The sequence below is a fragment of the Colias croceus genome, chromosome 25, assembly GCF_905220415.1.
Source record: "Colias croceus chromosome 25, ilColCroc2.1".
In the NCBI taxonomy this organism is placed as follows: Eukaryota; Metazoa; Arthropoda; class Insecta; order Lepidoptera; family Pieridae; genus Colias; species Colias croceus.
Genome location: NC_059561.1, coordinates 7,095,867 through 7,109,869, shown reverse-complemented (window position 1 = coordinate 7,109,869; position 14,003 = coordinate 7,095,867). Strand labels below are relative to the sequence as shown.

General features: G+C 32.5%; 1 protein-coding gene across 1 annotated transcript; it reads right to left on the bottom strand.

Annotated features, from left to right (window-relative positions):
- Positions 1–636: 636 nt before the first annotated feature.
- On the bottom strand, positions 637–7,195 carry LOC123703217. Its single transcript, XM_045651146.1, has 8 exons — positions 6,935–7,195; positions 5,891–5,989; positions 5,484–5,584; positions 4,676–4,796; positions 3,913–4,056; positions 2,975–3,156; positions 1,885–1,986; positions 637–781 (listed from the first exon to the last, which is right to left on the bottom strand). The coding sequence occupies exons 1-8, from the start codon at positions 7,029–7,031 to the stop codon at positions 656–658; spliced, it is 972 nt and encodes a 323-aa protein (XP_045507102.1). The 5' UTR covers positions 7,032–7,195; the 3' UTR covers positions 637–655.
- Between the last annotated feature and the right edge of the window lie 6,808 nt (positions 7,196–14,003).

Genomic DNA, 14,003 nt, shown 5'->3' with positions numbered 1-14,003 from the left:
CAACTCCGCCCTATGGTTTATCTTGTACAATGATTGTAAAGGAAATGTAATAAATGTCTTTATTATAACCTTTGAAGGTTATATTAATGTGTAAGATGTAGAGTCAAATCGATTAAGCCCTTTAGTTTTTGCACGGCTAATAAATTACTTTTAATTAATATTATAAACTAGCTTACCGCCCGCGGCTTCGTCTGCTTTGTCTAAAACCTAATAAATTATATGCTTAAACCTTCCTCTTGAATCACTCTATCTATTAAAAAAACCGCATCAAAATCCGTTGCGTAGTTTTAAAGATTTAAGCATACAAAGGGACATAGAGACACAGAGAAAGCTACTTTGTTTTATACCACTTTATACTATGTAGTGATGATGAAACAGTAATTATTGTTATGTCTCTATTCTATAATATTGTTTATAAACGCTGTTGGAGCCGCGGGCGGAAATCTAGTACATAATACATGCCAGGAGAATATTATTTATAGAAGTCAGTTGTAAGTATACCATATTTTTATTGCGAAAAAATATCCTTTGGGTGAACACATTTTTTAATGAAACTGCAATTCGCGTGTGATTTAATTCAAAATTCAGAAAATTAACAACAGGGCTATCTAGGTAAAATCATTAATAAAAATACAATTTAACAAAAAGTATTTATTTAATAATCCTCATCTTCTTCAGACGTGGAAGACACAGTAGAAGACAGCGAATCTGTAGAATTATACGCCCAGGCTTCAACTTGGAAACGATATGTGGACTGGAAGGTCACCAGCGGGATAGCTACCTGTTAATAAATAGATATAATTAAAGTCTTTGACACGAATAAAAAAATAAACTAATAACGCTACCAATTGGAAAAATTCTGCGTAATTCGGAACGTCGCGTAATGTCATGTTATTACAAATAGGTACCACTAAGTTATAACAAAATCAACAGAAGTAAGTGCCACAAACTTAACTGACCCGGTGACGGTGTCACTGATGTCGATTTTAGTACCGCTAAATAGTATTTCCCCGGATACAAGGGTAAAAATAATGTCATTGGTGTAAATTAACATTATTAAATCACTTTTTATTTATACAAAATATTTCGTATGAAAAGTGTGAAAATGTGACATTTCAAAAAGGCGGCACGTAGTTACAGTTTTTGCCACCGGGTCAGTTAAATTTGTGGCACTGTAATTAGATTTATCTAATTACTGTCAAATACTTCATTCAATCACAATTCAACTGACGACCAGCGTGCGAATTTATATTTTACCACTATTTTATTATAAATGAGAAGTTACAAGTTATTTAGCCTTCTTGAAACATTAAAGCAATTTTTGTACATGACTGCTGAATCATTCTGCTAGGCGTAAACTTATTTATTGAGTTCGCTTTGCTACCTATGTTAAAACTAGCCTACGGTTCTCATTTTATGATATTGTAGGCCTAAGGTTAGATTAAAATGTTGGTAATATTGCGAGGTGTTTTATTTTTGAAGTGAAACTTCTTTATCGGGGTTGGAAAAAAATTTAGTGTAACATTTTTTCGTTACGCGTGACATTATTCCGTTACGCGCCATCTTTTTCTTATCCCTACCACGCGTGATTCGACGTATTTCTGTAAAGTTGCAAATAGTAAATTATTTTTTGAAAAATAAGGTCATAAAGAAGTTTCACTTCTTACGTGTGTACGCTAGTACACGCACACACTTTTTTTTTACATTCTATTGATACTGTAGAGTTCGTTTGAAAAGCTATTATTCGAATTGAAAAAAAAAAACTGTGGTTTAGATATAAAGAAATGCTACAACTTAGCTGAATAGGAAAAGAGCATCAATGTAAATTATTATACAAAAATGCGATTATTAAAAAAATAAAACTATTATAATAATATTATTTACCTTTACTTCTGTAGTATCTAACTGCCATACTCTTGGTTGACCGAGACGGTACGGCATCCCGACCTTCACGCAGATTATCATGGTATCGTGAGCTGCGTTTATCTATGGAATATAATATTCATACATACTTATATTATAAATGCGAAAGTAACTCTGTCTGTCTGTCTGTTACTCAATCACGCCTTAACTACTGAACCAATTTGCATAAAATTTAGTATAGAGATATTTTGATACCCGAGAAAGGACATAGGCTACTTTTTACCCCGGGACATAGGATAGGTTTTATCCCGGAAATCCCACGGGAACGGGAACTAACCCGGTTTTTCTTTGACTGCGCAGGCGAAGCCGCGGGCGGAAAGCTAGTTTTATAATATGCTAGAAATTTAGAAAAATACACGAAAAATAACTTCGCTTATAATTATGAATTTACTTCAATAGGTAAATCAACGAAAGTTATTTTAAAAAATGCCATAGAAAAAAGAAACAATAGTTCAACTTGTACCATATCCAGGTTGAACGTAAATTGTGTTATTTTTAAATGAAATAGGCGTACATAGACGACATGATATTAGATGGTTAAGGTCTGCGTCAACTTGAAGCTAAAGTTTTGTTGAGAAATTAAGAAAATAAAAAAAAAATGATCACGAACAGGAATCGAACCCGCGTCTTTTTAGCATACGGTGATAGCTGGTATTATAAAAGTGATAAAACCAAAAGAGTAGAAGAAATTAGATTCTTAAAGCGGTACGATATGCAAAAAGACGGGTTCGAATTCACCTCGTGATCTCTATTATATTTATTAAAAATTTCTCATATACATATTTAAAGCATATTTTCAACATATTTTGAATGCTATAAACGTATTCAATGTTTGAAGTGAAAACTTCTTTAGCGGCGTTGAGCACTTTTTCTGTAATGGATATAAAATCTTAAACTCGCGTCAGGACACATGACCTGATCGAAAAAGCGTAAGACGGATGGATATCAAACATGCTCAACGTTAATAATCAAGTTTTCACTTCTGCCGGCACTCCCGGAGCGCAACCCGTCTTTTTTTTTGGTAGAGTAAGCAAGAGTACGTGTTTCTCACCTCAAGATAATAATTCAAATACGTATAAGACGAGGGTTTAACTTGGAACACTTCGTGGTAGAATCTAAACAGGTCGTCAGCTGAGTCGCCTCGGTCGTAACAGCGCAGGCCGCCCATCCACCAGTGGCCGACCCACGTGTGCGCGATCAGATCGTAGATTGAGGTACGGGGCATTACGTAACCTTGGTAATGAAATTGTTTGGGATTGAGGTACGGGGCATTATAGCTTATTTATTTATTTATTTAACAGTTTTATGTACTTTTACAATAATATAATATTAAAAGAAAAGGAAACATTCACAGCACATAAGGCAACCTTATCGCTTATCAGCGATCTCTTCCAGGCTGCCCAAGGTAAAGGATAAAGATTATTATTAAATGGGTACACGGGTGGCAATGAAAATAAAGATAAAAGAGAGTAAATAAAATACATATTATATGAAAAATAAAAGAGGATACATACTATTACATACATACTATTAGCTTAGTAAAGATATCAAAGTAAAGTGGCGAACAATTTGACCAAATATTTCAATTTTTCTAGTGAAATCGAAGAACACGAAGACGTAGTTGCTAGGACAGCTATAAGGGATTGATTTGCGGGGCATTACGTTATAGCAATAACATATATATATATATAATATAATAACAGTACCATTAGAAATTTTTTGTACTTTTGGATCATTTCATATTAACAGCTGAATATATGTGCAATTTGCAGCAGAGTCTATTTTAACCAGAACAATAAGAATATGATGAAATTGTATTACGCGCAGAATCTTCTACCTACGTAATATTAATAAACTATCTTATGTTCATATCAGACTGTAAAATTTTATTTGTATTTTGTATGTTAATGTATTTATCAATAATGTTTTCATTTACTCTGTCATTTTGTGGAAAATGGACAAATTGTATTACAAATATTATCAACTTACCAAAAGGATCATCCTTAGAGAAAGCACCGACAGCTTTTCCCGTAATAGCAGCAGTTATCCAGGGAACATATGGGTGTATGAGAGTGTGGCGAGGTGGTGGTGGAGGTCGGCGGAGACGGAGAGGATCTGGGCATGGGGATCCACCTGGTGGAATTATAGTAATATTATAGAGATACTAGCTTTCCGCCCACGGCTTCGCCCGCGTTTTCAATGAAAATCCCGCTTAGGTTCCGTTATATCTATCCTAGGTATGTGTTAATCTAAATTACCCTCCATAATATGTGTGCTAAATTTCATTATAATCGGTTCAGTAGTATTTGCGTGAAAGAGTGACAAACACACACATACACATCCATTCTCACAAACTTTCGAAATAGCGAATAGCGAATTCTGCAGCTATATTTATTGTAAAAAAGGCTATAAAATCACATCCATCATTTAAAAAATACGATTTACTTGGAGATTTTATTTGCATGGTTATTTAGAATATTTCTTACATCGAAGAAATCGTACATATAATTAATACGGTTTAAATACAAACCGTACGAATTAGAATATGTAGGTACTCATTTATTTACTTAAGTTATTAATTCGTTTAAAATTTAAATCAACCCTATACCTACGTCACAATATCGTGCAGAATCGATCCTAATCTAAGTTGAATCGCATAAAAAATCTGTGATTCAGAGCGTAATTTACGTATAAGAACAAGTAGTGTTAAGTGTAGTAGTAGTAGTAGTAGTAGTATATTTACTTACAATACCTTGAGATAAAGCGACAATGGACCAATGACCAGTATGCTCATGAACAAAACTCGGAGACCCGGAATGGAATCCACATCCAGTGGTACATGCAATGCGGTCTTTGCGTATTTGTGTTGAGTTCTGGGAAATTTTTATGGTGAGAATACATTATAGGTACCTAAGACAAAAAATACATTCACACATTCACTCATCAAAAATCGTACACTTTTACACCTCAGTTCTCCACTTAGAAAACTGGTAATTTTTAGATTCTTCCTCATTATTTTCTATAGAAACGGCGTTCAAAAACTGTGGAAGTCATTGAAAACGTTAGATAGGTACATTAAAAAATTGAATCTGATAAAAACCTATGAATAGAATTAAAGAAACGAACCCGCATCTATCATAATAATGCCTTGACCAATAAAGCTACTCTTGAACCTTTCGCTGTAAAGCGATGTTACCTTGATAGACTTACATTTCACTGTAACTTGTAAAGATTATTCTAAAATACTACAAAAATCGACTACTTTCTTATGTATAAACAGTAATAAGCATTTAATTGTTAAAAAATTAAGTAAATTATATTTAAATAGAGCATAGTATTAGGAAATATAATATTATTTCTAACACTACTGAAGATAATTTTTTTGAAGTCGTGGTCAAACGCTTCCCTATTGACAAGCTATTGACCTCTTATATTATATACGTAGGTATTATACCACAGTTGACAGATATATACGTCTGTATATTGTGGTATTACTCTATGCTATCGAAACAAAAAACGACTAATGACAAAATGTAATTATACAAAATACTTATACTTACAATGGGTTTAATTTGACTATCGTACAGATAACATAGTTCCCTCGGCAGTAATCTTAAATTTGTCACTTCTTTTTCTTCTTCAATAAAGTCTCTTGGTACATCTGTTATAATTATAATGATCTTTTAATAAACACATTTCGAAAATACGATTCAATAATGTTGAAATTATAGTAAATTCCATAAGGTACTGACTGTTATAATTGATGTGAAAATTCATTTTTTTTAATTGCATAACTGAGAATATAATTGAATCTAACCTTGACTCTAGCTTATTTTCTATAATCATAATTTTCCTACATAAATCATACCTATTAAATATTGTAGTATTATTAAATAATATACAAGTAAGAGTACAACACTAATTTAAATTAATAAGATATCCAATTAGCAATCTACTACAAACTTACCACTTGAAAAGTCAATATGAAGTATCTTCTCAGTGGTTTGCTTGCCGCTCTTGGTTACTATAAAGTTTTTGAAGGGAAGACACACTGGTACCATGTAATCTAGAAGCATATTTTTTATTAACATTAGACATTTGATATAATTTGTGTGTTTGGACAAAAAATGACACTTCTTTTCTATACACCAATAATAAACCACAACTTTTTGTGAGTTTTTAGTGATTGTAATATATACAGTTCGTCTATTATTATCATTTATTTATATTCCAGGTTTTGCTTTTTAACATAATTATCCCTACATACATCGCATCAACACAATCCCTATCACTTTCTAATTGTACATCATTAACTAATCATACTGACACGATTTAACACACCAAACTGTTTATATTCAGGGTGCAACAAAACATCAGCTATCGATATCTGTATCATCTTCTTATCCATTTCTTACATTAACCTTAACCAAACGTACTTACAAGTCAACAGGCGTCAACAACTTCAACAACGCTATACTATTCTTCACACCAAAGTGCTAATACTCTGGGTGCAGCAAAACATCAGCGATCAGCATCTTTATCATCTTCTTACCTATTTCCTACCCAAACGTACGTACAAGACTTGACTGGCGTCAACCACTTTACTAAAGCTATACTATTCTAATATTCTTCACTTAAATGATCGACATCTTTACAATCTTCTAACCTCGTTACCATAACATTCTTACAATTTCAACAACGCTATACTATTCTTCACACCAAAGTGCTTATACTCAGGATGCAACAAAACATCAGCTATCGATATCTTTATCATCTTCTTATCCACTTCTTACCTTTATCTTAAACTATCGGACCGCCCCGGCTTCTCCCGTGGTACATGTTTACGTTTTCTCTCCATAAGAACCACCCTCGTAACTCAAGGGTTATTATAAAAAAAGAATTAACGAAATCGGTTTAGCCGTTCTCGAGTTATGCGCTTACCAACAAATTTTTCGATTCATTTTTATATCTTAAATAAACATATTCTAAATCTTTAACTTAATTAACTTACAAGACTTAACAGGCGTCAGCAACTTCAACAAAGCTATGCTATTCTTCACACCAAAGTGCTTATACTCAGGGTGCAGCAATACATCAGCGATCGGCATCAACAAGACAGCCGGTTCACACTCCTTCCCGGACGCGAGATCTCGGAGTGACGTCTTGCATTCGAGCTCGTCTCTTTCGTAATCGCCGAAAACTACGTTGCCTCTGTGAGAATGTTTTTGTGATAAAAGTGTTTATGCCGTTACAAATAAATAGTTGTTCAAGTTGAAGGATTACAGATTTAGCAAATTATACTTGACTAGCTGCGCCCTGCGGTTTTACCCGCATAGTTCAGCTCCTGTTAGCGTGATGATATAGCCTTCCTCTATAAATGGGCTATCTAACACTAAAATAATAGTTCCTGAGATTAGCGCGTTCAAACAAACAAACAAACTCTTCAACTTTATAATATTAGTATAGATTAGATGAAGTTGTAGGTAAAGCTTTGAACTTATACAAAATAGTACAAAAATTATCGCTAGTCATTATAGAACTCTACAATACAAATTTGTTGGAACTTAGAATTCATTCGTTATTACAGATGTTATATTTTTTATCAAGCCATATGTACAAAATTTGTTACAAAGATCGTTTATGAATTACTTCCTTCATTCGTTATGTTATGCCATTTGAAAAGCCCTACTAAACTAAGTATTTATTTCAATAAATAAACGTTTGAGTTTAAATTGTTGTTTCATTGAATTTTAGTCCTATTCCCTACAATACAATCCATACAATACATTGTACATAATGTGATTACGTTTTACATCTTTTATTCCGTCTGTATGTTCAAGTCAATACCCAAAACAGGTGTACTTACAAAGCATAGCCATCAGGAATCTGCGCAGCATCCACGGACGTTGACAGAACAAATTGTCGACTAATTAGAACCACTCTCGGTACTCTGAAGTAATGAGGAGTGCCGTTTTTAACTGGAAACGGAGTTAATTGTAAAACAATGTAGGTGTGTGCAGTCTCAATTAAGATATGAGGGTGTCAAACTAAATATTAATACTGGTACTGGTAAATAGAAAAAGGCAAATTCGTCCTGAATAGTTGTAATATGTAAAGTAACTAAAACAATGATTCTAAATAGTTCGGAAGTTGCATAAAATTTTATTAATTACGTCCCTTCACCTAATTATGAGGAAACGTAAAAATTATTGGCTTTCAGGCTAATAAGTACTATGGTTACCACGATGTATTAAAAAAGGAATCAATTAAAATAACTCAATCATTTCTGCCTACTACAGAGATAAACTCAAACGGTGCATTTACATCAAACGAACGAATGCTCATTGCTCATTCTAACCCCACTATGTCAAATTATTTTTGTGTTACAGGCTTAGAGCATTATTTCCTTGTTCTTAGTGCGTGCGAAAAGATTATATTCAATGTTCTAAACAACACTGAAAACGAGTTTTCGTTTACACTTAAAGATCACGAAAGAATGTTCTTGCTAGAGCTAAAGCTCTATGTTCGTTTGATGTAAATGCACTGGAAGATGTAATTACCGCAGTCGCTGCGTTGCCATGTGAAAGAGAGACATAAAAACAAACACACTTCCGAATATATACGTATAGATAAGTATAGTAAGAATTCCTATATTATATTGTCTTCTATTATAGTAATACCATGAATATACTGCAGAGCTCCAAGCCAAGTAAACTGCAGCTCGTCCAAAGGTCCCTCGTCTGCGTCATACGCTGGATCATCGTGGCAGTCAAAGAATTGACTGAATACCGTTGCTGAAACTTAGAGAAAAGATATGAAAACTTCAAATGTGTTATAAAAACTTCCAATTCTTACGATTTGAAGTCGACAAAACAAGGGAGTCCCCCGGACATGTTTTTATATTTAAATACGAATTACATTTCTCTTTATTTATTTCGAAAATTATTTACGCATGCTATGATCCTCTTTAACTTATGAGGAAACTAGAGGTCCGCCCCGGATTCGCCCGTGGTACATATTTCGCAATAAAAGGTAGCCTATGTCCTTTCTCGGGTATCAAAATATCTCCATACCAAATTTCATGCAAATTGGTTCAGTAGTTAAGGCGTGATTGAGTAACAGACAGACAGACAGAGTTACTTTCGCATTTATAATATTAGTATGGATATGTACTACTTATTAATTCTATCCACTAAAACGAAAAAATTTTATTTTTAGTTTTATAGAGATAAAAAATGCAATTAATAAATAATTAATTAAAATATTTCGTTTACGATTTTTTTCCTGTTCTTCACATGAAAATAGCTTTAAAAAAAACTTCTACTATCTCATAATATACTTTTCAAATAGGTAATGCACAAAATAAACAAAAATGTAAAACTAATTAGTACTTACTCGCAAAGCCTACAACGATCTCAGACCACATCTTACAATTAGACGCTATTCATTGGAATGCACAGTTTGTGTTATGTCAATATTTATCTTGCGAATATTTTGTGGACAAACACACTTGTTTTAGACTTTTGTGTACTTACATTTTTTTTTCTATTAGTAAGAGAAGTTTATAATAAAAAGCTGCTATTGTTAGCTATTGTTCTTTTAGAAGTTTGTTAAGTAAAAGCTTATTACAAAAAATATCTTGTTAATGAAAATTCTTGGAGAGTATTTAAATTGATAATTATTATTCTACAATATACGAAGATTTTGATGATAGAATGCATGGAATGTACTAATCTCAAATAAACGATAGTAATTACTAATGAAACAAATGAATTTAAATTATATTTATTTCTACTGCAAGATTGTAATTTTCACGTCTTTGAGTAGGTTTCTTAACAATAATAATTGGAAAGACACATAGCGTTTGTTGGCCAAGTAGGGCCTACTTTATCTAAGTATAGGAGTATAGATGGAGTATAGGACTAACGACGTATATTCGAACTACATATTCAAAGTATTCTTTAAAATGTTAAACGAGAAATAACTTATGTAAAATATAAAAGAAATTCTACACATTCTGAATTCCATTCGCTGTGTGGATAATAAAAGAAAATACTAATTAATATTTTCATGTAACAGATATTATAAAACTTTACAATCGTTATATTTCATCTTAATTCATGTGTATAATTGCTTGTCTATGAAATATATTATTGTTTCTTCAATTTTATTTACTCTGTGCTATGAAAATGTGAGCGATTTCCATAGATTAAAAAACAACGATTACTCTATTGTTTTAACAACGAGGCCGGATAATTACGAGCATTCCGATTTACGCTTTAGAGTGGATTGATTTCAGAAATAATATAGTGTAAAATAAAACAAATAGGAGTATAGACAAGCAATTATTTAATACATTTGTGTGTCCTGTTTAACATTATAATTTTGTGGTAAAATGTAGATAGAGCAATAAAAATTACTAAATGTTGTTACATTTTTAGCAGTATTATATTATGTTATCTGTGATGTAACGATGTTTTTATATAATAAGCTAAGAGCAATTAACCTATAGAGTACTTGTATCGAGCGTATACAATTTACATATATTTGTTTCTCTCTATCTAAAGAAAACGTCGTATGAAAGAATGAGACAGCTATAGACAACAAGCTACGTTTCAACATAGTCATGGCACCATTTTTACTATAGGTACGTATTTAGATAGATAGAAGGTGATAGTGATGGGATGTGCTTCAATCGATAAAATCGTGAATGTATTTTGCATTTACGGTTTCGTGAAATAATAAATAATAAAAAAACAAAACTTATAATTAATTTCAGTTGAATACATTATTTGTTTAATCCTACGTATATAATAAATGCGAAATTATGTGAGAAGGGATGTTACTCTTTCACTGCGGAACCGATTACAATGAAATTTTGTACATACACACATAGGTTAGGTTTTATCCCGGAAATCCCACGTGAACGGGAACTGTGCAGGATTTTCTTTAAAAACGCGGGCGGAAAGTTAGTACATTATAAAAGAAATTTTAAAACTTGAAATGTAATTTAAAATAAAGAAGGAAATGATGATAAAGTTAAAGGAGTGAGGAGAAAGGCACAGACAGCATGAAGGAATCATGCAGCATTTTAACAAGTTAATAAAAGGACAGTCTTAATGAAAACATTTTCCTAACATCCTACTAATAAATCGAAAGTTTGTAAGGATGGATGTTTGTTACTCTTTCACGCGAATACTACTAAACCGATTACAATGAAATTTGGAAAAATTACTTTTGATCCCGTAAATCCAACAGGAATGGGAACTATGCGGGTTTTTCTTTGAAAACGCATGTATATTAAGTATGTATTTCAATAGTAGTTTCTCATCTATGAGAACTGTCATTTAATCAACCGTTTAATTTTCACATAGTTACACATTTAAAGTAGGTAACTTATGTGTAAAAAATTTCAAAATAAAAATTCACTCTCTTTAATCAAATGTATTTATTATCTACAGGAACAAAAAAAAAACGTAAGCGTAAGATTGCACAATTCTTCTAGAGTATCCATCTTGATAACACGTAGGCTCGAAATGCAGTGAACACAATATTGCAAATTGTGGCGGCGTCCAATCAACTCATGTCTCACGTTTTATACCCATTTTTTATTTAGCTGAGGAAATCTAAAACAAAATGAATTTATTAATAATCTGAAAGAGAAATTAATAAACAACAAACGAAAACTAAAACACATAGGGCAAATAAAACAACCACGTGGTATGTTTTATTTTCCTGCGGTAAAAAATTTACATCTATTATTTGCAACAACAACTACATATAAATCTGATTTATGAAACAAAATAAATAAATCAACGTTAATATGAAATAGATTTTTTGTCATAAATCGATAATATACGCTAGATGTGTTACAACACTACGGTGGTAAACAAAATGCCAAACGTGATATTATTGTGACGTTTTTTAAAAATAATTTCATTATTTTATATTCCACAACCCCATAAAGTGGGTAAATGTTACAGTTACAACATAAAATTACAAAAAAGCGCTTGATAAAACCTTCAAATAGGTTTAAAACATAAATATTTATCAATTTGCTGAAAATCACTTACCGATGGAAAGATATTTTTACATTGTTTTTATCCAAAACTCCCATTCGACTAGTGATAGCCGGTTGCTAAACATACAATAGTTATTTTAGCACACTGACAAATAAAAAGAAACACTGTACACTTTATATTTTCTAAATATTTCGTTAAAAACACTTGACGCACTGAGCCCACCAGCTGGTTGGAAAACAAACTGACTGCCGGCGCGCTACGTTTGAAGACAGTGTAGATACTCTATCGCTATCTCAATCTGGCTTATGCTGTTATTGACTAAGAGTAAGTAGATTAGAAAATATGTATTTTGTTCTGTCTTAATATAAGAACTCTATAGGTTAATTGCTCTTAGATAATAAGTATTTCTAATTGTCATACTTACATATTATGTGTAAACATACCTACACACAGAAGGAATTAAAATCTTATAATGCCATTGAGAATACATATACTTTACGTCATACAACATAAAATACAAGAAATAACAATTTGCTTAAATATGTCACAAGAGTAATAGATACCGTTATAAGCAATCAAATAACAGGATGCTAGTTATTGAAGGCAGTTCAAACTGTTTGTATGTCTGTACACACGTCGTCGATCAAAATATCTTAGGGCGCCAAACTATAGGTGTGGTGGAGCTGGTAACTTTGGATATGGAATTTAACAGGTTTTTATTTATATTTAAACTAATAAAAAATCGTCAAATATTGGATGTGTTTTTTCTACAAATACAGGGTTAAGACCTCAGTTAACACTTAAAAAGTATTGAACCGATTTGTTAGGTATTATTAGCATATAATATGTTATAATCAAGGTTATCATGATATTACTGAGTGATATTATCGGCTTAAAGCAGTTAAACTCAAACTTAAATTTTTTTATTAATTTTAACTAATACATCTTATAGTTCAGGATACATCGCCCATTTTTGCAAGTGACTACTATCAAGCTGATTTTCCGTTTGTAGCTTTATTTTGATGAGTCACTTCTTCAATTCTGTTAGTATTTAATATTTGAGAACCATCAAATCAAAAAATTTTATCCTTGTTATCTCTGTTAGCTACCACAATCGAGAGTTTCGTACACGAAATTATTGGGCGTCTCATCAAAATAAAGCTACAAACGGAAAATTAGCTTGATAGTAGTCACTTGCAAAAATGGGCGATGTATCCTGAACTATTAATATATATAAATCTCGTGTCACAATGTTTGTCCTCAATGGACTCCTAAACCACTTAACCGATTATTATAAAATTCGCACACCATGTGCAGTTCCATCCAACTTGAGAGATAGGATAGTTTAAATCTCAAATCGTTTTAGAGAAAGCGGGCGAAGCCGCGGCCGGTAAGCTAGTATTATCTATGAATATAAGTAGTAATTCGAAAGTTCGCTTTTACGGAGGAAAATTGGCGAGAAACTCAACAGCTGCCTTCCAAAAAAAGGAAGAAGGTTCTCAATTCTTCTACAATCTGTTTTTAATTAATATTTATACTTCTTATACGAGGACTTATAAATATCAAAAGTCACATCCACATCACCTTCTTCCTATACATTGTCACAAAACTCTATTGTGACGCTGTCGGCATAGCAAAGCACGCAAATTACTGCCATCCTCTGGATTTTGCATTACAATGGTTATAATAATATATTTGAGACATGCATTTATGTCACATGGTACTGTATGCATTATTTATTAGTGCTTAGCGAATTGGGTTAGGTACTGGGAGAGTATTTTAAAATATATCTGAATCACTACCACAGAAAGCAATGTCGCTTGCAATGCTTTTATCTTAAAAACTACACAACGGATTTTGATGCAGTTTTTAAGCTATTGCATAGCTTCTATCGCGGGCCTTGAGCGCGGGGACCGAATCGAGAAATTCCGTAACGAAAAACCTTACGCTCCCCACTCCGATAGGCGGAGGTGTGGCTTGAAGGCATAGCATGCAATAGCTTTACCGCGGCAGTCCCCGAGTGACACACGTCGTTTTTTTAATAGATAGAGTGATTCA

Bases quoted from the DNA above. Each gene is read 5' to 3' on its own strand.
- LOC123703217 (XM_045651146.1), bottom strand. From the start codon at position 7,031: ATGCCGATCGCTGATGTATTGCTGCACCCTGAGTATAAGCACTTTGGT. The intron at 5,990-6,934 runs GTAAGTTAATTA...ATATGCTTCTAG, and splicing joins GCTGACGCCTGTTAAGTCTT to ATTACATGGTACCAGTGTGT. The intron at 3,157-3,912 runs GTAAGTTGATAA...TTCATTACCAAG, and splicing joins CTCTAAGGATGATCCTTTTG to GTTACGTAATGCCCCGTACC.